This window comes from Lutra lutra, chromosome 2, assembly GCF_902655055.1.
Source record: "Lutra lutra chromosome 2, mLutLut1.2, whole genome shotgun sequence".
Taxonomy (NCBI): Eukaryota; Metazoa; Chordata; class Mammalia; order Carnivora; family Mustelidae; genus Lutra; species Lutra lutra.
Genome location: NC_062279.1, coordinates 184,992,863 through 185,018,642, shown reverse-complemented (window position 1 = coordinate 185,018,642; position 25,780 = coordinate 184,992,863). Strand labels below are relative to the sequence as shown.

General features: G+C 39.6%; 1 protein-coding gene and 1 non-coding gene across 3 annotated transcripts in view; both read left to right on the top strand.

Annotated features, from left to right (window-relative positions):
- Positions 1-282: 282 nt before the first annotated feature.
- LOC125094506 (U6 spliceosomal RNA) lies at positions 283-389 on the top strand. Its single transcript, XR_007125533.1, has one exon. It is a non-coding gene; the product is annotated as a U6 spliceosomal RNA (small nuclear RNA).
- A 3,278-nt stretch (positions 390-3,667) lies between these two features.
- The window catches only part of CHIC2 (cysteine rich hydrophobic domain 2), a 58,351-nt gene continuing 36,238 nt past the window's right edge, over positions 3,668-25,780 (top strand). The window contains exon 1 of one of the 2 annotated variants that reach the window (XM_047719322.1): positions 3,668-3,792. In XM_047719322.1, coding sequence (XP_047575278.1) covers positions 3,674-3,792 — 119 coding nt within the window. In that variant the 5' untranslated portion in view covers positions 3,668-3,673. Of the gene's footprint in view, positions 3,793-7,018; positions 7,943-25,780 lie in introns of those variants that run through there. The other variant, XM_047719323.1, reaches the window with a different exon arrangement.

Genomic DNA, 25,780 nt, shown 5'->3' with positions numbered 1-25,780 from the left:
TGTCACATCAAGGGGGAGAGGTGGGGAGAGCAAGCTCTTTGGTCTCTTCTTATAAAGGCACTAATCCCATCCTGAGGACCTACCCTCATGACCTCATCCAAACCTAATTACCTCCAAAGGTCGTACCTCCCAATACTGCCATCACAATGGGGGTTAGTACCTCCACATATAAATTTGTTGGGGACACAGTTCAGTCCATAGCATTACCTCATTTGACCTTTGATAACTTCACGACATAGATTCGATTTCAGGATGAAGAGGAGGCTTAGAAAGTTGAATCTGGTGCTCGCTTCGGCAGCACATATACAAAAATTGGAATGATACAGAGAAGATTAGCATGGCCCCTGCGCAAGGATGACACGCAAATTTGTGAAGGGTTCCATATTAAAAAAAAAAAGAAGAAAGAAAGAAAGAAAGAAAGAAAGTTGAATCTGCCCAAAGCCACTTAGTTAGGTAGTGACAGAACTTGGAAGTTTTCAAATCTAGGAATATCTGCCTTAAAAATCAACTGAAGATTTGTTGCCTCCTGAAGCTCCTGAAGCATTATTATTGTTTGCTTTTGTCTGAAGGGAAATGTGGTAAGTGTGTGAAGCAGGAATGAAGAGGGGATGGCAAATGGAGAGGAGTCTATACGGTAGAGAGCAGGGGAACGCCTGGATACTGAGGGAAAATAAACTGAGAAATGGGAGTTTGTCCCCAGGAAGAGACTAGAGCGGGAGTTTGACAGGAAACTGGACCCTGGAGGATTTGGGGTGGAGTTTGGGATTATGATGTCAACCATCATCAGGGAAATATTCGACTCATCTTCTCTCATCGTCTCCCCCTCATTCCCAGGTCCCACACCCTTTTGCTAGCTCTGACAGGTTTTTTGAGAGCAGGAAAAAGAAGAGCGAAATAGGAAGAACAAAAATAAGACAGCCCCCACCTTACGCTGAGGCAGCGGGAGATACAAAGACCACTCTGTTGAATAGATCTTAGAATAAGAACATTTCTCCCACACAGAACCAGTGTTAAGATAAAGGGTGACATTCTCACAGTCCTCAGAAGCCTAATTAACTCGCGATGTTCTGGAGCTAGCGCTAGTAACAACACACCTCAATTCGGAGAACATTGATTGGGCTCCTTTTCTGAAGCAGGAACTTGGGAAAATGCTGAGGTGGAAGGAGCTGTGGGTGACTTCCTCTGCCCTTGGGAAGTTGTCAGCTATGTGATGATTTAAATACTTTGGGGCCCCAGTCCCTTATCTTGGCCACTGCTTCCACAGAAAGGTGAGTTCCAGTTACCGCACGCTGGATGTGGGCCAGGCCTGGAACATACTGACTTTCCTTCCTCTTGTTCCCTTTTCTTACCTCCCATTTGCATGCACTCCTTCAAGAGAATGCAGCCACTGGCCTCTTGTGTCCTGCGGAGAAGGAAATTCAGGAGCTTGGCTTACCAGGGCATTGAAGTCGAAGCCCTAAGTTTGACTTTTAGATAGCCATTTGGCCACGAGAAAGTCACATAGCATCTCTGAAGTGAAGGAAGAAATTACATCCTCCTTGGTTATCTCACTGGGTTCTTGGGGATTATTAAATGATTTGTTAGGTATGTGCTTTACCATAAAGCATTAACCATAAAGCATAAACCGTAGAGCATTAAACAATGCAGACAACTGTGTTCATCCTCATAGAGCTGATTAGGGACCTTAGACATCGTTTATTGCTACCCCATAGCTGCTGTGTGCCAGGCCCTCTTCTAAGCATTTCATGTATCTGCAGAGCAGACCAGTGGGGTTAGGTACTTTTATCCTCATTTTACACATGAGGAACAGAGAGGTTAAGTGACCTGTTCAGGGTCACATGGTAAGGGGCAGAGCTGAGATTCAAAGGCAGGCAGTCACGCTTTGGAGCCCATTGCTAACCACCAAACTAAACTGCCTTCTGTGTGCTTTTTTAGTACCCTCTGTAAACTCCTCTGGGACCACTTGACGGAATTATAATTGCTCACCTTGGTGATAAATAAGCTACTAGATTAGAGGGACTGTATCTCATTCACACACACAGTACCTGACACAGAGTTAGAGCTCACTAAATATTTGTTGAATGAATGAATGAATAAATAAATAAATGTCCTCTGGGGAGGCATACAGCAAGTCTGATACAACTCTTGTGCTTTCGCTTTATCTTTTCTTGGCTAGTTACCCTCATTTCCTTCAAGTATTTCCAGTAAGAAAATGGTATTTCTTGCTATCTTAATTGTCCTCTTTTGCATTTTCTCAAGGTCAATACTGACCCATCTAAAGGGAAAAGTTAGAATGTGAACACTGTACTTGGAGAATGGTCTGACCAGCACTGGATCCAGGGTGGCTATCCTCTCCTGCCTCCATAGTGTATAATCATTATCCAGGACTCTTAGGAGCTCAGTCCTGCTCCTGAAGTTTTTGTATGTCTGGACAGTTTCTTGACTATGAAACTTAGTATCCAAAGTGACCGTTAGGCCTTTACTAGTGGTCTAAGCAGGTAAGTAAAATCTGTTATACTCTTCCTTTCTTCCCTCCCTCCCCTCCCTTCTCCACTCTTCCCTTTGGTGGGAGGAGCTGTAAGGAAGGAAAAGGGATTCCCTAAAGCTCTAACGGAAGCAGTTTATGGTTGATGAGGGAGTTGGGGCAGGAAACTTCATCTTTTAATCTGGAATCCAGAGAATGTGTCAATTTTGTTCCGTGTCATGACTACAGTGAGCTTTCTTCTAAAAACCATAGCATCATTGGCTTCATATATTGGACTATATTTAAGGGGATGATAAAGACACAAGGTTTGAGTTTGGACATGTTTTGAAAATTCCTGTATTAAAGTGAACAAACATATTTGCAGTGTTTCTGTTGGGCTCCTCAAACTGGGAAAGTACAGACACTGGTTCTCATCAAGACTAAGGAAACTGACAAAAACCGAGATTCAATTATTAGATAAATAGGCAGACACACACTATAAATTCTCTATTCCAACCAGTGCTTTTATTTTTAATTGTTTTGATTCGAGATTACTTTAGGTGACTAAGTGCTCCATTGGACACTCCGAGCTCCGTCCTTTTAGTCGGGGTCAACGCCTCCGAGGCTTCCAGCCCTCCCTTGCGGGACCGCGACCCACTTGGTGGTGGGCGGGACCTCGCCCGCGGGAGCGCGCTCCCGAGGCGTCGGCGGCGGCGGCGTGGGGAGGGAGGAAGGAAGCAAGGCGCCCTGGGAACGCGCGAGGCCTCACGTGCGCGCTCCCGCCCGCCAGCCTGCGCACACCGGCGCCCACGCGCCCGCCCGCTCTCCCGGGAAGTCTCGCGATGCAGTAGCCGGCTGCTCCCGCTGCGGCTGGCTCTGGCTGTTGCTGTGGTTGCCTGAGTTGCGGCTGCTGTGGCGGCGGCGACGGCGGCGGCGGCAGTGGCAGCGTTAGCGGCGGTACTGGTGGAGGTGTCGGCCTTTGGGCGGATGTTGACATTGTGTTGTTGTTATCGCTGATGATAATGGCGGCGGCGACGGCCGGGACCCCATCTCCTCTGTAGCCGGAGCCGAGGCAGCCAAGACCGATTTCCGCGGCCTCTGAGCCCGCGGCAGCGACTCCCCTCAGCCTCCGCCGCCTCGTCAGCCCGTACCCCCGGCCCCAGCCCTTGGAGTCAGGCCCCTTTGAGTAGGGGGTCTTGGAGGCTCAGGATGGCGGATTTCGACGAGATCTATGAGGAGGAGGAGGACGAGGAGCGGGCCCTGGAAGAGCAGCTGCTCAAGTACTCGCCGGACCCAGTGGTGGTCCGCGGCTCCGGTCACGTCACCGTGTAAGGCCCGGAGGAGGGGAGGGCGAGGACGGGGAGGTGCAGGGCCGGGGTGGGTCCCCCCACCCGTCCCCCATGGTCCTGGGGAGCACTCTATCCGCGGTGTCCGTCTTGTGTCGGGGCCTTCGGGAAGAGTAGGCTACCAGGAAGTGAGAACTTGCTTTAATTTTATTTGTTTCGGTCTCCGAAGTGGGGACAGACACTGCCTTTTCTCCCCAACCCCCCAACCCCCTTTAGCGGGCCTTTTAGGCCCGGGCGATGTCACGGATCCCAGGAGGGAAGATTTTTCTTCAGGGTCTGCCCTTTGGGCTACCCCTTCAGCTGCGGAGTGGAAGTACACGTATTTATGAGCTGCCTCCCCCTTGTTTTCTCATCCACTTACCCTGTGGTTCTCTCTCCTCGTCTGTGCCTTTGAGCCTATTGACATATGGCTGTGGCCAGGTCTGGGCCACATGAGACCCCAGTGACAATTGGTAATGAGTGGTTGACTGTCGTTGTGCCTCTGCCTTTCACACATTCACAGGTCTTCCCAGTTTCTTGCAGAGGCAATTCCTGCGGAAGTAATGCAGGTTCCCGTGATCGTGTATGATAAGAATGTATAGATGAACGTATATTTGAGATATGCAGAGCGATGTATGTTTACAGCCAGTTTTTAAAAAGAAATCTATGGGATGGACACACAACTGCTCAGGTTACTGAGGGCTTCTCTGGGCATGAATTCTGGGGTGGTTTCTTCATTCGATAAGGATTCCTGTAAGTCTGATTTGCAACATTTAAAAGTCCGGCATTATTCAGACAATAAGGAATGAGAGCTTTGTAAAAGGTCGTGACTAATAGAGGAATGTGAAGACTTGAACCAAATAATGAGCTGTCCGGAAGCAGGAAGTTTTGTAATGTTTCTGTGAGAGGTCCAGAGTTTTGTGCAACTTGAAGTGTTTATATTCTTCATTTTAGATCTGTTCAAATCCTAGATCAAACTTCCACGCTTGTCAGGTATCTCCACACTTCTTTTTAGTTAAAAAAAAAAAAAAAAAAGGGCCAGCAAGTCTGAGACTGTCTGGAACAGTTTTCATTATACTTTTGGTGTAGGGTGAGTGGGATGTGCAGTGAGTAACTTTCAGTGAAACGGTCTAAGACTCTCATAAGAGATTGTCAGCAAAATCCTTGCATTTCTCACTACGTGTTATGACCAGCCATATTGTTGTTTGGATATGCTTATGTAATGCTTTGATTTCTTTAGCACCTGTTAAGTTTATGTTCAGGTGACTTACAGGGTAAAAACACACTGCATAATCACAACGCCATGGGAGGACTGTGGGATTTATCACCACAGTAGCAGTTACTTAGTGTTTTAACTGTCACCTCCAGCAGAATTCGGAGAGATCATGGATATTAAATCTCTTTTTAACATATATCACGGAATTTTTTTAGTCTCATAGCCTGCCATGTAATTTTTTAGTTTGACTCTTAGGACCTTTTTACCTGAGGAGTATAAGGATGCTTTAAGAAGGGGTTTTTCAGACTGTTTCATGCTGTCTCGCTGCCTTTCCTCCTGCATTCCTCTTGTCAAAGAACAGCTGGCAGAATTTTGTTATTTAAAAATAAATACCTGGAGAGATGAAAAAAACAGAAGAACAAAAAAATGGTGCCTTCTCCCCAGGCCAGGCCAATTGAATGCCGGGTATCTAAGTGAGGGCCCCAGGCAAGGATACCCCCCACCCCCGACTCCCCACGACAAGTCCCACAGGTGACTCTCCTGTGTAGCCAGGGATGAAAACCACTATTCCAGAGTATGAGGAGGAATTATGTGCCATCAGTAAGCAATACGCCTTTCTATTTTGGAAGTTAATTCTGTGATCTCTCAATCACTACCTTACTTCACCATTACGTTGATTTGAGGCTCTGGGTTCAAATCTACCCTCTGCCACTTGGGTGGATTATTTATAACTCTGTTAAGACAGATTATAGTCCTTAACTTTTAAGATTATTAAGGATTAAATTAGACAGTTTGTACCAAGAATTCATCATCACATTATGTGATACTGTGCTCAATAAATATTAACCTTCATTAATTATCCTCCACACTTAGTTTTCCACTTTGAGAAACATAAGGCATAGTAATAAAAAATCAGAACTACCATTTTCAGACCTAATAGTGATGGACTTTAGTCCTGTTTTTCCATCTCTAAACAGCTTATATATTTAAACTGGTAGGTGGAGTATTTTGGTGAAAATTAGTAAGAATCTTTATTGAAAACCTAACCCTGTTTTGTGGTGATATAGATAAGTAGAGTAATAGTAATACAAACTGTTTTTTTTACATGACTCTGTTATGTATAATTCACAGGCATGCTATGCCAGTTGGTAGCCCAGTTAGTGCCTAAAAAGGTTTTTGAAATTGGTGTTTATGGGTTACTATAACTGTTGAGCATGGTCAGTTTTTCTTGCCTCTAAATATAAATGGGAAGAACTAGTAAAAAACAGTTATGGTAAAACTGCTACTACCCCACCTGTTTTTTTGTTTTTTTGACTAAGGTGCTCTTTCAAGTAGTCGTTCCTTACTGGTTTGGAAGTAAATGATAGTGCAAACTGAATCATCTGTAATCCAGATCAATCTGAAAAGATATAGATTCAATCACTTATGTTTTTCAGATTTCTACTTTTGAGTGGACCTTTATAGTTGAATATTTTTGCTCTATTTTCCCTTCCTACTTCAATGTATCCTATTATAGTATTATTTTATTTTAGAAATCACTGTATTCTCATATGACATGATTTGGCATGTCATTATAGTGTTGTGGGAAAGTAGGTTTCTTTCCATTTTCTACTACTCAAGCAGGTCAGTTTGGGGGCATAATCAGATTTTGTAGATATGAAGATATAAAATAATAATTTGTCTAAACAAAGTCTGCCTTAATGTGTGTAGGGTTTTTTTTCTTTAAAGATTTTATTTATTTATTTGACAGAGAGAGACACAGCGAGAGAGGGAACACAAACAGGGGAAGTGGGAGAGAGAGAAGCAGGCTTCCCGCTGAGCAGGGAGCTCAATGCTGGGCTCCATCCCAGGACCCTGGGATCATGACATGAGCTGAAGGCAGACAGATGCTTATTGACCGAGCCACTCTGGTGCCCCATTTAATGTGGTTTTTAATACAGATATTTTCATTTTAGTTATTTGTTTATTTTTAAAGTAGGTGCCATGCTTAGCGTGGAGCCCAACGTGGGGTGTGAATTTATGACCCTGAGATCAAGACCTGAGCTAAGAGTGGAATGCTTAACTGACGAGCCACTCAGGTGCCTTGCAAATATTTTTATATTGGCTACAAATGAGACTTATACTTTGTACTTCCATCATGATCAGTATTCTTTTTTGACATCCCTTCTGGGTGAGTTTATTAATTTTCTTTGTTAGATTTACGTGTAGCAGTATGGAGCAATGTGGCAATTCTAGCAGGGAAATAAACAAGCATATTTTGAGAAAAAGTAGTATTTGAAGGAAGAAGAAAATAAGTTCCTATTATTCCTTAATATTTATGTACATGTAATTTAAAAGACTTCAGTTCACACTTCAGTTAAAAGATTTCCTCTGAGTGTGTGTGTGTGTGTGTGCGCGCGTGTGTTTGAGAGAGAGAGTGAGAGTCTTACTATGTAATGAAGAGGAGGGGAAAAGTGATTAACTTATTAGGTGGTGTAGGCCAGATTGGTTAATATTTTAAAATTGTGAATTTTTTTAACCTTTCAGTAAATTTGTACAAGATATAGTGATCATTATTGAAGACTGAGTTTTCGCAATGATGATAGTGCTAAAGGATGTTAATCAAAATATTAGAATTTAAATCTAGTTTTTAGGCCAGTATTCCCTCGCTGATCTATCACTGTAACTGATATTATTTATTTCTATATCACTTCAGCCCTCCCATATCATGGTCACTCTTGGGGCTTTCCTTTGACTTCTAACTTAAGCCAAGTTACTTTGCTAAGGTTTGTTTCTAATAATGTTATTCTCTTTTAATTTCACTAAATTATTGTATCTTCATGTACTCTCTTCTGAGGTATAATCTTCCTACCATCTCCACAAATAATTCCTCATCCTTCAGCACCAGTTTTTACCAATGGCTGTGGAACTCACTCTCTTTGCTTGTCTTCATCTCAGGTATGCTGTGGAAAATTGAAAGATTTAGAAATGTGGCTTGAAATGAAAAACTCGGAAACTACTTTGGGGTACAATAAGATCTTTACATAGGAGATATCACAAGAACACCTTGACCTTTCAAATGGTAGATTTAATAAAAAATGGTCTATCTTGAAATGTATCAGTATTTCAAGATGGCTATCAGATGCTGTACTTAGCAACAGGAGATCTGAACATGAATCACTTTGATTTAACAGTTTTTTTAACTTTACAATTTTTACCTCCTTCCCCTTCCCCCCCGGCATGATATATAAGACATATTCCATTTTTAAAGATTAAAGTTTTTGTTTTGAGGAATTATTTTAAAAGATTTGATTTATTTGACAGAGAGAGAGAGAGCAGAAACGGGGGAGCAGAGGGAGAGGGAGAAGCAGGCCCCCGCTGAGCAGGGAGCCCGATTCGGGGCTTGATCCCAGAGTCCTGGGATCATGACCTGAGCTCAAGGCAGATGCTTAACTGACTGAGCCACCCAGGCGCCCCATGGTTTGAGACTTTTGAAGACCTTACTTTGATGTTTCTCCATAAAGCTGTAAAGTTCTTTGAGGGCAGGAATTGTGTTTATTGGTCATATTTCTCCACTGTTAAATACAGTGTCTGGAATATTGTAAGTCCTAAAATGTTCTCTAAATAAGTGAGGTAATTGCATACATCTTTGGATCTTGTCAGAATTGCCAAACGAGCAACTGTTTTCCTCCCTTCCTGAACCTCCTACTGAAGGTAAACAATATTTTACAATAGAACTCTTATAAAATCATATTCAGAAGATAAATGAGTTCTCTTTTTTTTTTAAGCAAAACTTGATAAATATGGGGAAATTGTAAAATTAAGACTTCCCCCCCCCCAGAAAATTTTCTTGCTCCTTATCATTTGAAAGGAAATTGGTTTGATTTAGAATATAGCATTGAACGTACTTTTGATAATACAAAGAAAAAAATGCTTAATAATTGGGTCAACTACTAAAATTTCTCAGTGGGTAAACTATCTTGAAGAAATGAGGAATGTGGTAGTAAACTGATGTTTCAAACTTTTACTGTATTTGAGTTTGAAATTTACATGGTGTTTCAGTCCAAACAGTTCAGTGTTGGATTTCTGCCCGTTAACAGATATAAAACTGACTAGTACTTAAAATTGTATGTGACTAGCTAAGTGGAATACAGAGACTAAATGGTGAAAAATAAGTTATATGAAATTATTTATGATGGTAATTACTCAAATACTATTATTCTAAGTAACACTGCTCTGAATAATAATATTTCTCTAAAGAATAGCATTTTTCTTTTTTTAAAAGATTTTGTTTATTTATTTGACAGAGAGACACAGCAAGAGAGGGAGCACAAGCAGGGGGAGTGGGAGAGGGAGAAGCAGGCTTCCTGCTGAGCGGGGAGCCTGATGTGGGGCTTGATCCTAGGACCTTGGGATCATGATCTGAGCCAAAGGCAGATGCTTAACGACTGAGCCACCCAGGCGCTCCTAAAGAATAGTATTTTTACTTTGAGAGCTGCTCTTGAACTCAAATTTGAGTTTATATTCCTAATAGGTTAAAGGCTCAGGATATTAGACCAAGTGTATACTTGGAAGGGAATCTTTTAAATATCTAGAGAATCTGTGATTTGTTTTCTAGTCTAAAGCTCTTTAAGATTTTATTCTCAATAAAATTATGCTTTAAATATAACATGTAGCAGTAGATACTTGTAAGTACTCTTTAGTATCTTTTGTGTAAGATTGTTTTGTGACTTTTTTCATTATTTGTTTCAGAATCCATTTATAAAATCAGATCTTAAACCAGACTTTCAGTGTTCAGGCAGTCTAGCTTAATCCCAGTGCAATTAATTTCTTAAACTTGCCTGATTACTAGAATCAGTAAGAGCATTTTAAAAGATACACATTTTAGATTCTTAGCTCTGACATCCCCAATCAGAATTTTTAAGAAGAATTTAGGAATTTTTATTTTTAATAAGAGCTTAGGCAATTCTCATATCATACCAGACACATTTAGAAGCAATTGATGGTGTTTGGAAAGAGCATAGTCTTTAATGTTAAGCAGATTAGTTTTAATTCTCAGGTACTTCCCAAGTGTAACCTAACTGTAACCATTAACCTTCTGAGCTTTTTTCTCATCTGCAAAAGGGATAATGTCTACCTCAGAGATTAGGTGTGGGAGTCAAAAATAATTTATCTAATGTCATGGACCCACAGTAGACATTAAGCAAATTATTACTTATTACATATTTTGGTGTTTATTCTTTCATGCACAATTTTTGCCTAGTCTTGACCAGTTTCTTGGAAATCCATCTAAAAGGTAACATATGCATCCTGCTTTTAAATAAGACCCTGAGCATAAATCAGAATTATTCGATTGAGTTGAAACATTTAATGAGAAGCCAGTATTATCAGGTTGGTATACAGTGATATTCTTAGGGATCATTGAGGTTTTTTGGGGTTTGAAGATCTCCTCTAAATGGCACTTTCTTTTAACTTTCACATGTGTGGGCTTTTCCTTTGTTTTACCTTCTTCCTATCTAATGGATGAACCATAGGTTGGGAATGAGGCAGCCAGCATTATTAGAACTGCAATAAAGTGAGAGAAGTTGGTTCTGAGTACTGGATTTAGATGCTTGAATTTTAATACTTGGGTTTTAAGATACTTGGTTCCTCAGAGAATTTTTTTTTTTTTTTTGCTTAATCCTTCCTTATCAGCTGTCTTATTGAGGTTTCCTGGTAAGTAATATAACAAGCGTTTACTAAATTTTATGTTAAGTATTATTTGAGACACAAGGTACCCATAGTTATGAATAAAACAAACATGGTTATTCTGCCCTCATAGAGCTTATAGTTAAGAGACAAATTATGCCTGAGCAAATTGCTTCAAAGGAGCCTAATAGAGTTCTGTGACTGAAAATAATGTGATTAGATAGAAGCTCTCTAAGGAGTAACATTTAGGAACGATGAAAGGGTTCTGTGAAGAGTATCCCAGGTATGGAGAACAGCAAAATAAGTCTAGCTGGCCCGAGGAACTGAAAGGCTACTTGTGTGTTGTGGCCAGAATATAGTGAGTCAAGGGAATGGTGCCTTGACATGAGGTTCATGAGCTCAGTAGGGCAGAAAGGATTGTAGAGAGAATAGAGTGAAACTGGGGAGAGGAGTTAGGAAGCCGTTGAATGGTCTAGAGGAGATGTGATCGCAGTGTTGGTCTTTAGATAAAGGAGATGTTCTAGTTCTGTCTATAAGTCATCAAATTTCACAGCTTTCCTGTGAGGTCTGGAAAGACAGCAGTGGCCGCTTGTGCCATCCCTTTCCCCGTTTCCATCTCATTCCCATCTCATGTTTTGTTTTGTGTTTTTTGCTTTGGCATTGTAAGGAGTCAGGTCTAAGAACTGTGGCTGCCCTTACTGTTGACTGGAGACTGTCTCCATGACATACCTGCATTTCCTGTTCTGCTACCACAGGGCAGTTAGCACGCAAAGGAACAGTGTGTGCCGGAAGTGGAAAGGGTCTTTCCCGCAAGATCAGACATTTGAAGTGAGGAACTTTGTAAAGTCTTACCCTTTAGTTACAAGATGTGTGGTGTTTGACAATGATCTGTTTATTAGAACTGAGGGAAGGGCTGTGCTTTTTAAGTCTTTACACTTTAAAACTAAAGCAAATACACAAGGGCTGAGATTTTCTCACAAAGTCCTAGACAAATGATTTTTTTCCTTAAGCTCTTCTCCATCCTGCCATCTATGTAAAATCCTACCATCTAAATAAACCTAAATTTATTTAGGTTGGAGTTGGTTGGACTTGGGGTAACCTATCTTTGGTTTGTTTTTTTTTTGTTTTTTGTTTTTTTTTTTAAATTGTGTTTGTGTGTATGCTTCCTGCTAGAGCTCCTTTTTTTTTTCTCTTTGATCTTGTGTTGTAGTTGTAGTGGAGTCCTTGGTTAGTGTAATAAAGGAATTACTGTGTACCCAGCCTTCTTTTTCTGCCCTTTCTAAACTATTGTAGATGTCCCTTGAAATTGGTATTTTTGGTAGTTTATAATCCAGTGCAACCATTTATTATTTCTTAAATGAACATAAGTTATCATTATTGGGTTCCTCATAAGATTAATGTAAGTGTGAAGAATATTCTAACATACGCATAAATTAGATAGTTGAGTTAGATTAGTTGAATTTGTATGTCATCAGAGGTTAATACCATGAACTTTAATCAGTATATACTTACATAACTTCCGTTGTTTAACAACATATGTAATCATCTGTAAATACTTGAAAATAAAATCTTAATAATTGAAAATTAGTAAAATTCTAATGCTAGAATATTATAGAACTGTATAGTGATGGGGTTTATGATAGAGTGAATTAATAAATGATTTAAATAATTAAGCCTTTGATTTCACTAGTTTATTAATAAGATTGTATTTTCACAGAGCTGGATGAACCCATATATTCGGAATTTGATCACACGGTTAAAATTTTTAGATGTCTTCTGAGATTCATATATATGTCTCCAACTTTAGGGATTCTGTATCTTTGGGGTAAACACAGGTAAACACTTTCAGTTCTAGCCCTTCTTCCGTGAGCCGCATTGATACTCAGGTGTATATTGAGGCAGCCAGATGAATTTAAAGTGAATTGATATCTGAATTTCTTGTATAGTTATGACTTCATCAACCAAAATAGCTAAAAAGCTGATTCCATTGAGCTCAGAGTTCAACATTAGGAAATAAGTGCTGTCTTCACTTGTCATCTGCATAGCTGATGTTTTTATTTTGAATCTGAAATTTCTAGTTCATGTTTGTAGGTCTTGTCATATCTGTAGGAAGATAAAATCTTATGAGTCTAGATTTGTATAGGTTGAGTATCTCAGGATCTAAAATACCCAAAACTGACTTCATAATCTTTTCCCCAAATCAATTTCAACTGCAGCCTTCTAATTCTCAGTTGATGGCAGATCTGGCATCCTATTTGCTTAGACTAAAAAAAAACATTTTTGACACATACTTAAGGTCTCTCTTTCTCTTTCACTGCACGCGAGCTGTCAAGGAATCACCCGTTCTTGACGCCTGGGTGGCTCAGTTGGTTAAGTATCTGCCATGGGCTCAGGTCATGATCCCAGAGTTCAGAGTCCTGGGATCCAGCCTTGCATCCGGCTCTCTGCTTTGAGGGAGCCTGCTTCTCCCTCTCCTCTGCCTGCTGCTCCTCCTATTTGTGCTCTCTCTCTCTCTACCAAATAAATAAAATCTTTAAAAAAAAAGAAGAAGAAGAAGAAGAAGAAATCATCCGTTGGTTTTGCTTCAAAATGTTTTCAGGATTTGGCCGCTTTTTATCATGTTTGTTAGTGGCGTGAGTTGTCACCATCTCTCTTCTGCTGTACCCTTAATATTCTTCTTCTCTCTTTCTTTTGCTTCTCAACCTTTACAGTCTTCTTAGTACATCTCCCATAGCGATCCTTTTAAAACATAAATCAGATCCTGTCTCTTTTTTGTATCAAGCCCCCCCAAAACTTCCCATCCTCATCCCTTTTAGTGGCCTACACAACCTTATGTTATCTTGACCCATTGTTACTTTTTGGACTTCTTTTCTACTATTCTTTTTTTTCTTAAACAGTTTTATTTATTTATTTTTGAGAGAGAGAGTGTGAGAGAGAGCATGAGTTGGGGGTGGAGAGGGGCAAAGGGAGAGGGAGAGAGAGAAATTCAAGCAGACTCTACACTGAGCGGGGAGCCCGAGGTGGGGCTGGATCCCAGACCCTGAGATCATGACGTGAGTGGAAATCAAGTCAGATGCTCAACTGACTGAGCCACCCAAGGGTCCCCTCTACTATTCTCTGATTTGTTTACCCCACTCCAGTCACACCACCCTCCTTTCTATTCTCTAGGCACACTCCTGGCTTAGGGCTTTTGTACTGGCTGGTTCCACTTCCTGGAATATTCCCTCCAGATAGCCAACTGGCCAGTTCATTCACTTTCAGATCTTTCACAGTTATTTTCTTTTTTCTTTTCAGAACGGTCTTCTTAATAACCTCCCACGTTTAAAATTAAAACTCATTCATGTCCCCCTTACTCTTCTTTTTTCATAATTGCTTTCTCAGAAAGTGAGATGAGGCATACTTGATAAAGAGTATAATCTTCTCTTGAAAGGAGAAAGACAGAAACTTTTTGACAAGAATAGTGTTTTAAACTTTCTTCCTAGTTTACATCAGCTGTCCCACCTGTAAAATGTGAATTCAGAAAGCCTTGCTAATTTTGTTTTCCTTAAAAACATTTGACCTTTGGGCTATATATGACCCTGAGAGGCCAGTTTGTCTTACCTGCAGCAAATCAAGTCAGAAGGGAGATTTGTTTTCCTAAGACAATGTACCTAGCTGCTTTCTGAACCAGGATTAGAACTTGGGCATATGTCTCTCCATTGTATTTTTCTTCCATCTTTACCATAGTAACTTCTTGGTGCTTTTCAGCCTTTGTCTCACCTGCCTAGATTTGTGGCCCAATGCTTGCCCATATTAGCTTGCAGGGTTTGTAACTCTTTAGTTTTGCCTGGCTTTCCTTAACATAGCACCTCCCTGGGCACCCTGTTTCCTTCATACCACCCCCTGACCTTGTAGAGGTTGGCAAAAATTGGAAAATCTTTCACAGTTAACACTAGCCAATTTAATCATTGGCTATTCTATTTGCTAAGCTGTTTGAAGGGGATATTTGTGAAGTCATTGGTATTAGGGCATTCTCTAATATATCAAGTTTTCCATAGTGCCTGTGAAATGATATTGCCCACTTTACTAGAAGAATGATAACCATGATAAAAACACACCATTTATGTTGTTTTATAATAATAAAAGCAGTTGCAACATACAGCGTTTATGCTGTTCACTGATGGTGCTTTATTATATTATTTAATGAGTCAGGCACTATTATTGTCCCTGGTGTATGAATAAGGAAACTGGGCTCAGAAAAGATAACTCAACTTGCTCAAAGTGGCACATCTAGTAAATGGCAATGTCAAGATTTCATTCCAGGCCGTCTGCCTAGCTCCAGAGTCTGTTTGCTTAATTGCGTCTTTTATTTTATTGAACCAAAGCAACAAATTTATGCATTCTCTGTATTATTCATCAACACAAACATTTATAAATCCTATATGTCTTGGGATTTTAGGTACAAATGTGAAAAGCTGAAAAACATTTTATTTTTTTAGATCCATATGAGAATGTTAACATTTATTTTGTGCTAATTGTAATTTTATAATTTGTTTGATGGAAAAAGAACTTTTCCCCCCTCCAATTCTCAAATATTTTCTCAATCTAGAAGTTTCTTAACTAGAGGCATTGTCCTGTAGTAGAAATTGTCCCAGGCTTGGGTTCAAGAAAGTAAGGTTCTAGACTAGGTCCTACATGTTAAGTTCCTTCTCTTAGGCATTAGTTTTTTCATCTGTAAAATGAAATAGTTAGACTAAATGATAACTCTTTTTTTCTAGCTCTCAGATTCTGAGATTCTGCTGTTGTGAATTAGAAATTATTTTTTTCTCTTTAATTTCTAAATTCTTTATGATATACCTATTATATATTTAAACTTACTTTAAAAATCCTAAAGATTGTACGCTACAATATACTTTAAAAGTAGAATTATTTTGAAATCTAGGCATGTCATGTACATGCACATGTATTTCTTTAGTCTGATTTAAAAACAAAACCCCTTTTGGGGTGCCTGGCTTACTGGCTCAGTCATTGGAGCATGTGACTCTTAATCTTGGGGCCGTGAGTTCAAGCCCCATGTTGGGTGTAGAGATGACTTAAAAATAAAATCTTTAAAAACAAAACAAAGTCTCTTTAATCATCTGTTTTTTACTTTAGGTTTAATCCTTTTTCTTTTTCTTTTTTTTTTTTTTTAAGATTGTATTTATTTATTTGTCAGAGCAAGAGAGAGCACAAGTAGGAGCGGCAGGCAGAGGCAGAAGCAAGCTCCCTGCCAAGCAAGGGGCCGGATGGAGGGCTTGATCCCAGGACCCTGAGATCATGACCTGAACCAAAGTCAGATGCTTAACTGACTGAGCCACCCAGGCGTCCCCTCATTTTTCTTTTTTTTTCTTTTTTTTTTTTTTTAAGAAAAAAATCCTTTTTCGGGGCATCTGGGTGGCACAGTTGGTTAAATGTGTGCCTTCAGCTCAGGTCATGATCCTGTAGTTGTGGGATCAAGCCCTGCTTGGGCTCCCTGCTCAGCAGAGAGTCTGCTTCTCTTTTTCTCTGCCCCTCACCCTGCTCTAGTCTGCTTCTCCCTCTGCTCCTACCAGGCTTGTGCTCTCTCTCAAATAAATAAAATCTTTTTAAAAAACCGCTTTTTCTAATTATAATGAAAAACAAAGATTATTTTAAACCTGGGAAGTAGTACATCTCAGTGAAGCAGAAAATAAACTGTCTACAATCACCAAGAGACTAAGGTCATTTAATATTTTGGTGTACTGTTTCTCATCCTTATTTAATTTTTCTTTCTAGGGATTTTTAAAAAAAAAGATTTTATTTATTTATTTATTTATTTGAGAGAGAGAGAGAGAGAGAGAGAGCAAGTGAGAGGGAGTGGGAGTGGGGGCTGGGGGGGGAGGAGCAGAGGGAGAGGGATAAGCAGATTCCTTGGTGAAAGCGGGGCTCAGTCTCACATCCCTGAGATCACCACCTGAGCCAAAATCAAAAGTTGGACACTTAACCAGCTGAGCCACCCAGGAGCCCCTGTTTAGTTTAAAATAGCAATACATGTTACAGAAATTTTGGAAAACCAGGAAATAAAGAAAATGAAATATCACCCATTAAGCTTATTACCTGTGACTAACCATGATTAATATTTTGATGGATTCACTTTTTAAATTGTTCCATGCATATATGTAAGTATTTTTATTAAAAAATTGAGACTGGGGGGGGCGTCTGGGTTGCCCGGTGGGATAAAGCCTCTGCCTTCGGCTCAGGTCATAATCTCAGGGTCCTGGGATCGAGCCCTGCATCGGGCTCTCTGCTTGGCGGGGAGCCTGCTTCCTCCTCTCTTTCTGCCTGCCTCTCTGCCTACTTGTGATCTCTGTCTGTCAAATAAATAAATAAAATCTTTAAAAAAAAATTGAGACCGTACATATTTTGTATTCTACATTTTTCATTTAACATATTGGGAACAGATGCCGGTATCATCATGAGTTCTGTTGGTTTCAGCTTATTTACTTCTGCTATCAAACTGAGTTAGTTAATGTTGTCCAGATTGGATGGCGTCGTTGGACCTTGCCATCCCATATGCTGCTAACCAGCCCAGGGATTAGCTGTTCTTAGATAAGATGCCCATTTGTGGTCAGATTCACCAGAGCACCTGGGAGCTCCCAGTCAGGCACTCAGAATGACAGGCTACTCTCTAGTATACTTGGTTTTGAGTTGTACAGTGTCTTTTCAAATTGATGTATTATAATTAGTATAATTGACATTTTTATTGTTTTAGAACTTTCACTGTTAAAAATAGCACTGTAACTGAGAAGCAAGAGAAAATAAGCACAAAGCAAAACAAGTTGAAATCAAATTCTTGCAGTTCTGTATTTAAAAGGTAAAATTCATCATGAGAGTGAAACATAATTCTGCTCAAAATAACAATGCATTAGTGAATTATAAGAGGCATTAATATGAGGAGATACATGGAACATGGAAGAATTAAAAGTGAAGTAAAGAGGACTAGAGATTGTATGGTCTTGAATTGTAGAAAAGGTTGAAAAACATTCAGGGAAACTATTGATTAGTGAAACCAAACTCCCTGTTTATTTATGATAAATTACCTAGTTAATACCAAGTAATAGATTCATATAGAAGACATGATGATGATGGCATTGTATATTATAAAATGCTTTTAAAATATTTAGCAACAATTATACAAGTGAAAATTAAATCTTAATTTAAGAAATAAAAAGTAAAATGTATAATACTCTCTTACCAAAATAACACAGTAGAAGACTTCATTATTTATTAATATATCTGTGCCAACTGTAACTATTTTTTTCTGATACATTCCTAGAAGTAGAATTGACCCACTAGTACCCGGGGTCAAAAGGTATGCATTTTTTTGGACTTTTATATATTATCAAATTGTATTCTGAAAGCTTCTGTTATTTTGTAAGTTACTTTTTTTTACAGTTGAGATCACACTGTATGTGCAATTTTGTGTTTTCTTTTTTACTTAATACTATAGTGTATGTATACTCTTTGTTATTAGTTTGCAAACTTCATTTTTTTAAACAATTTATTTATTTATTTGAGAGATTATTTTCTAGGCTGGATTCCTGAGAGAAAAATTACTGTGACAAAGGTCTAAATATCTGTAATGCCAAATTGATTTCTGGAATGTTTGTAATAAATAAAAGTTCCACTTACGATGCATGATATTTTCCATCGTAAGACCTACTGCCAAATATTTTTTAGTTTTATTTACAGATTATTCTTTGTAGATAACTGAATTAAGATTCTACCCACCTTGAATCTTATCTTTTGAAATTATTAAGGACTACTTGCAGCTTTTTGGAGTAATGCAATGTTAGATTATTAAGTTTGAAGAGAGTTCGGCTTCCTACCCATTACTCTTCTTTCAACCATACCAAATCATCATTTTATATGATAAAATTTGGCTTTTTTGGTCCTGTGTAGGGTTAATTGTACTTTGATTTAGAATAAAGGAAGTTAGTCTTTGCCATATTTAAAAACTTTAAACTTGGAGAGCATAATAGATAAAAGTAATTTATAATGCTGTCAAATTAAGGTAAAACATACATCTCATTTTCACTGCTAACAGACCCCACTTCCTGCCAAACTTAAAAAACAAACAAACAAACAAACAAAAAACACTCCCCAAACTGGGACTAAGGTAATATCAAAACTAAGTAACCTCTGTGGCATCAAAACCATTTAAGGTGATATTGGAGTTACATTAACCAATATGAAGTATGCCTTTCCTTATACATTTAATAAAATAAGATGAACTTCTTAAAACTTTATCTGTCAGATTGCTTTCGTTGGCCTAGAATTAAATAAACAAAAGCTCTCTCAATAAAATAAATCTTTAAAAAAATGAAGTTTACAAACTAATAACATAGGAGATGCATATACTATACAAAAAACCTGGCAGAAATCAAAGGCACTGCAAGGGAGGTATTTGCTGTATCCTGTGCCAAATAAGACATTCCCCACTCTTAATACTCAAGCTCTTTGCTGGGAGAAGGCATGCTCTAAGAAGGAGGACCTGCTGAAAGGATTGTTTTCAGCTACTCTGTTGAGCGGTCTCGTGAGTAAAGAAATGTAGATTAAAGTCTGGATTGTGGTAGTTTGAATAATGAATGAAAGGTGAGATAAAGATAGTAAATGTGAGGACTCTTTCAAGATACTGGATGAGAAGGAGAAGAGGTAGATGCCCTCATACATTAAGGGGAAAAAAATAGAGCTTCAGATTCTCAAACTGGGTAGACTTACAGGTTGGTTTGTAAGGAGCCAAAAGAGAGAGATCGATTAGTGGACTGCAGAGGAGACTGGAGGGGATGCAACCAGGAGCAAATGGTTAGCTTTTAGAAAGCTTGCCTCCTTTGAGAAAGATGGTAAATATACTGAAGACACAGGTAATTCTAACTGGGGTGAAGACAAGAGTCTAAACTGTCCTTAGAGAGTAGGAAGGTGTAGGAAAAAGAGTTAACATAGCAGGCCCCAGACTGCTGCGCTTAGAAATACTTGTTTGCAGTGTTGGCTCTTGGCTGAAATCTGGGAACTTAGACTTTAGGAGGGTCTCCAGTATTCCCAAAATTGATAAGAACGGTTCACTGAGCCTAAACTGTTGGAACAAACCATGTGATTTATACTGAACATTTGCCTTCCTTCTGGGAATCTGGAATTTTGGTATAAGTTAAATAGAGGGTGCATGTTTACCAGTTCCTGATAAAAGCCTTGGGCACTGAGTCTCTAATGAGCATTCCTGGTAGACAGTATTGTATACATGTTGTCAAAACTAGTTGCTGTAAGAATTAAGCACCTCCTTGTGTCGTCACTGAGAAGACACTCTCATAAGCTTGCTCTTGGTTTCCTCTGGACCATGCCCTATGTGCCTTTTCCTTTTGCTGATTTTGCTTTGTATCCTTTTACTGTGGATACAACTATAGACTGAGTCATGTGAGTTCTTCTAGTGAATCATCAAACCTGAGGATAGTTTTGTGGATCTCTGGCACAGAAGGAGTGACTTGGAAGGCTGAAAATGATGGTTGAGATTTGAAACAATGTGATAGAAACAGAAATCATGGGCATCAGAGGAAGAGAAAACAATGATATAGAAATTTGCAGTGAACTGTTAGTGGAATGTAGACATATTTTCTGTTTTGGAAATTGATTAATTTATTCAGCAAATATTTATGAGTATCAGGCATTGGGCCAGATGTTTGGGGTATAAAGATAATTAATATGCCATACCTACCCATAAACAACTCATTTATCAGTAGGAAGGTAGGCTCGTAAACATAATTATGATATGTGATAAGGACTGTGATGTAAGTCTTCTGTTGTAGGATCTTGTTATCATGAAGTACTATGTAGAAGGTGTTCAGTGGTTGTGATTTGAATGATTTCTCCTTAAGTACTAGTATATTTGAAAACTTGTAATAGGTAAGAGTAAAATAGGTTAAGTATAATGTATTTTATCTTGTCATATTTGCCATTCTTTGAAAAAAGTTTAAATCTTTTATCATTTCTGAAGCCATTAGTGTTTTAACCATAATTGAGGAAAGGGTCTTTGAGGTAATAGGCGTAGATGTAGGTATAACACATGTCTATATGTCTTCATTTTCTTTTATACCATCTAATGGGTTGACAGTAGGTATTGAATGGTAAATGAGACAACTGTTGGTAGCACTTTGTCAGTGCTTACTTTCTTCTTTATTTCTTCTCTCCCTCTCTCCTTCTATTTCTCCCTCCCTACTTTTCCCTACAGTTTTCCTTCTGCTTTTATTGCCTGTTTGTACCCAGGAGACCTGTTAAATTAAAAACCATTGCTCATCTCCCCTAGTAACACTCAAAGCTAGGAAAAAAAAATTTAAAATAGTATGCTTTGAAGTTAGGTTTTTTTTTTTTTTTTTAAGATTTTTTTATTTATTTGACAGAGAGAAATCACAAGTAGGCAGAGAGACAGGCGGGGAGAGAGGGGAGGAAGCAGGCTCCCTGCAGAGCAGAGAGCCTGATGAGGCTCGATCCCAGGACCCTGGGATCATGACCTGAGCCGAAGGCAGAGGCTTTAACCCACTGAGCCACCCAGGTGCCCCTGAAGTTAGTTTTTAAGGTATAGGTGGTAGCTCAAATATTTTTAAATGAATCATTTTTTTCTTTAGTGCTGGCTAACTTTCTGCCTCTTATTATTTATTTATTATTTATTTTTAAAAATTTTTTAAAGATTTTATTTGAGAAAGAGAGGGCATGCATGAGCAGGAGGGAGGGCCAGAGGGAGAGAGAGAAGCAGACTCCCCGCTGGGCAGGGAGCCTGATGTGGGGCTCATTCCCAGGACCCTGGGATCATGACCTGAGCTGAAAACAGACTTTTAACCGACTGAGCCACCCAGGCCCCCTGAACCTCTCACTATCTTTTATAAATAAAGCAAGACTGTCATTTCAAGGAATACAGCTGATAGCATTTGTTGTCTATAATGAAATTCTAACTTTCAGATAAAAATTAGAATTTTGGAAAAGTTGTATTTGTCACCATGAACTTGACAGCTTCTCATACTTAAAAGACCTTTCTGATGAGTTTCATGTTAATGAATGTGCTGATCCTAATATCATACAGTGAAGTGTGCCAACATTTTTGAAGATCTGAATAACTCAGTTTACTCATGTTTTCAAGGGACAGATGTATGAAGTTAAAAATCAAGTATAGGTAAAACCATTCAAAATGCAAGATATACCAATGAAATTTAATTTAACAGAGTATTAAAGTTCATTGATGTAGTTTCAGTTTCCTTCCTTGTAATAAACAGTTAAGACACTATCCCTTGTCAAGTTTTGTTGTATTATCAAGAGTGATATACAGGAATTTCTAACTACATATCTAGTGAGGCCTAATTTTCTTTATAAAATCAATCAGAGAGCATATCACAGCAGATGGAATGCACAAAGAGATTTGAGAACCCAGCTGTCTTCCATTGTCAGTCATTAAGGAGGTGTGGAAATGGAAAACAATATTTTTCTCTAAAATTTTTTTGTTTGAAAAAGTTATTTCTCATAAAACTGATATTTGTTAGCATATACCAGGCTCATTTATGAATAAGTTTTTTTTTTTAAAGATTTATTTATTAGGGAGAGAGAGAGTGAGCTCAGGGAAGGCGAGGGAGAAGGGGCAGTAGGAGAAGAGAATCCCAAGCAGACCCCACGTTGAGCACGGAGCCCCACATGGGGTCACGACCCTGGCATAACAACCGGAGCCAAAATTAAGAGTCGGTTGCTTAACTGACTGTGCCACCCAGGCACCCCATGAATAAGTTGTTTTTTTTTTTTTTTTTCTTTTAAAGATTTTATTTATTTGACAGACAGAGATCACAAGTAGGCAGAGAGAGAGGAGGAAGCAGGCTCCCTGCTGAGCAGAGAGCCCAATTCGGGGCTTGATCCCAGGACCCTGGGATCATGACCCGAGTTGAAGGCAGAGGCTTTAACCCCCTGAGCCACCCAGGTGCCCTTCCCCCTGCCATGAATAAGTTTAAAAGTGTTTTAGGTGTCTCAGTTCTAATGTCTAATCCAAAATATTGATAAATATAAACCACATAAGCTTATCGAGGTCCTCAAGGATTTAAGAGAGCAAAAAGGTCCTTATGCCAAATCTTGGAATACCCCTTAAAGGCCGAACTGTATTCCAAATGGAGATGAAGAAAGAGTGCCTGATTATCATGGCTCACTCTGTCAGTAATCATGAGTACTTGATTTGAATATTAAATGTCTTGTTTAGAGATTGTATTTATTTATTTGTCAGTACAAGCAGCAAGAGTGGGAGAAGCAGGCTCCCCACTGAGTAGAAAGCCTGTCATGGGGACCCTGGGATCGTGACCTGAGCTGAAGGCAGACACTTAACTGGCTGAACCACCCAGGTGCCCCGTTGTTTGGATTTTTTTTTTTTTTAAGATTTTATTTATTTATCTGACAGAGAGATCACAAGTAGGCAGAGAGGCAGGCAGGTGGGGTGGGGGGGTTGGGGGGGAAGCAGACCCCCCGCAGAGCAGAGAGTCCGATGCGGGCCTCAATCCCAGGACCCTGGGATCATGACCTGAGTCAAAGGCAGAGGCTTAACGCACTGAGCCATCCAGGCACCCTTTTGGAGATTTTAAAAGAGGAAGCAGAGTACAGTTGGGGTTCATTCCGGTGGGCTGGGGAGACCTTAAGGACTTTAAGTGCAGCATTATCTTGGCACTTGTTCCAGGTAGTTCTTGTTCAGTGGGTGGGGAAGTGCAAGCAAGGGGAATGGAAAAATCATCAGCACCAAGTTAATGGCTGGTGGAAAAGCTAAGCACTTTCATATCATGATAATCTTGTCACTGGGTAATCTTTCTTGGGACATTTTTTTGGGAGGACAAGATGAACAAAGTGGAAGGTTTACTATCTGTTCCTAAGATACAACTTAACAAAAAAGTATAACTGAAGAGGAGTTGAATGAATGTCCTTGGAACCTGACTTAAAAGGAGCTCTGACATGCAGGACTGACAGGGCAATTAATTAGCTGGTTGTGCTCCCTGGGTAAGGAATTAAAACTCAGTCACATGGCCAATAAGGAAATACTGAGGCTCTAGGAAGAAAGGAAATTAGGGTTTAAGGTCATCCTGGACTGCTCCCTTAGCACATTATATGGTGGCAAACAAAATAATTTAACCCGTGTTAAGTGTCTTAATGGCTGGAATGAAAGGGAAAGACTTTTCTAGTTAGGAGACTTGGTGGGGGGCTCCTGGGTGGCTTCGTTGGTTAAGTGTCTGGCTCTTCTTTTTGGTCCAGTTCATGATCTCACCGTCATAAGATGGACTTTGCACTGGTCATGGAGCCTGCTTAAGATTCTCTCCCTCTAGCGAAATAAGTCAATCGGAGAAAGACAACTATCATATGATCTCCCTGATATGAGGGAGAGGAGATGCAACATGGGGGGTTAAGGGGGTAGGAGAAGAGTAAATGAAACAAGATGGGATTGGGAGGGAGACAAACCATAAGTGACTCTCTTTTTTTTTTTTTTTTTAAGATTTTTTATTTATTTATTTGACAGACAGAAATCACAAGTAGGCAGAGAGGCAGGCAGAGAGAGAGAGGGAGAAGCAGGCTTCCCGCTGAGGAGAGAGCCCGACGCGGGGCTCGATCCCAGAACCCTGGGATCATGACCTGAGCCGAAGGCAGAGGCCTTAACCCACTGAGCCACCCAGGCGCCCCACCATAAGTGACTCTTAATCTCACAAAACAAACTGAGGGTTGATGGGGGGAGGGGGTTGGGAGAGGGGGGGTGGGGTTATGGATATTGGGGAGGGTATGTGCTATGGTGAGTGCTGTGAAGTGTGTAAACCTGGCGATTCGCAGACCTGTACCCCTGGGGATAAAAATATATGTTTATAAAAAATAAAATTAAAAAAAAAAAAAGATTCTCTCCCTCTGCCTTTCCCCTGCTTGGCTTGTATGTGCGCTCTTTCTCTGTAACAACAACAACAACAACAACAAACAGGAGACTTGGAGATATCTGGTTGTTTTCTAAAAAATTTCAAAGACCAGTTGGAAGGAGATGGTTAATTGGAATAATAAACATGGTTGAGGGGCACCTGGATGGCTCAGTTGGTTAAGGGTCTGCCTTCCGCTCAGGTCGTGATCCCAGGGTCCTGGGATTGAGTCCCACATTGGGCTCACTCTCTGCCTTTTCTCCACCCACCCCCCGTCATGCTCTCTTTCTCTCTCTTTCTGAAATAAATAAATATATTCTTTAAAAAAATGGTTGAAATGGAAACTATTAATTGAAAGAGAAAACCTTCAGACCAATGGACATAATACTTCAAGAGATAGAATTTAAAATTTATACTCATTGTCCTCTTCCCTAAGGGAAATAGATGAAAAGGAGGTACATTATCTAGAGACCTCACTGAGAGCTGTCATTCTAGCATGTCACACCTCTTCCTCATTTCAGGAGTTTTAAGATTGGAAATGAGTTATCTCTTGGGGCAAGTAGAACCATGTTGCACTGAGGCATATAGACAGAAAATGGGTTTAAGTGAGTCTGTCAGTCTTAGAATGGCATTAATGCTTGAATTACGTAGAACAGTAATAGTTGCCAGTATGTGTTTAGTGTGAAAAGAACTTTGTGTTGGACTTAGGTAGTTACATTGTAATCTTTTTGATAAATAGTATCCATTATTTATAAAGACAGATAATATCATTCAATGTCAGATTAATGTCATTCAATGCTGCAATAAAATAATGTATAAATCACTTAAGATGAAGATAAAATGGGTCTCCAGTGCCACCATCCACAGGTAGGAAAGTCTAGATAATGATGCAGAACACAGCCTGACCTCTGAAGTGTTCTGTTTGCCTTGCACAGTAATTTAAAGATGGGAAATTTTTACATAGAAATCTGGTTTCCCAGCTCCTCTTAGAGAAAAGAAATCATATCACCTCTGAGATGTGGGTCTGTATTCTAATATGATAGTAATCAGCCGGATCTGACCCATGATTCCTCCTGTCCCCCATTCTGTATACCCTCCACTTGGCCAGCCTCTACCGTTCCTTAGTGCTTTCATATAGCCCATATTACTCGATTTCCCTGTTTAGCTGTACTGATGGTTG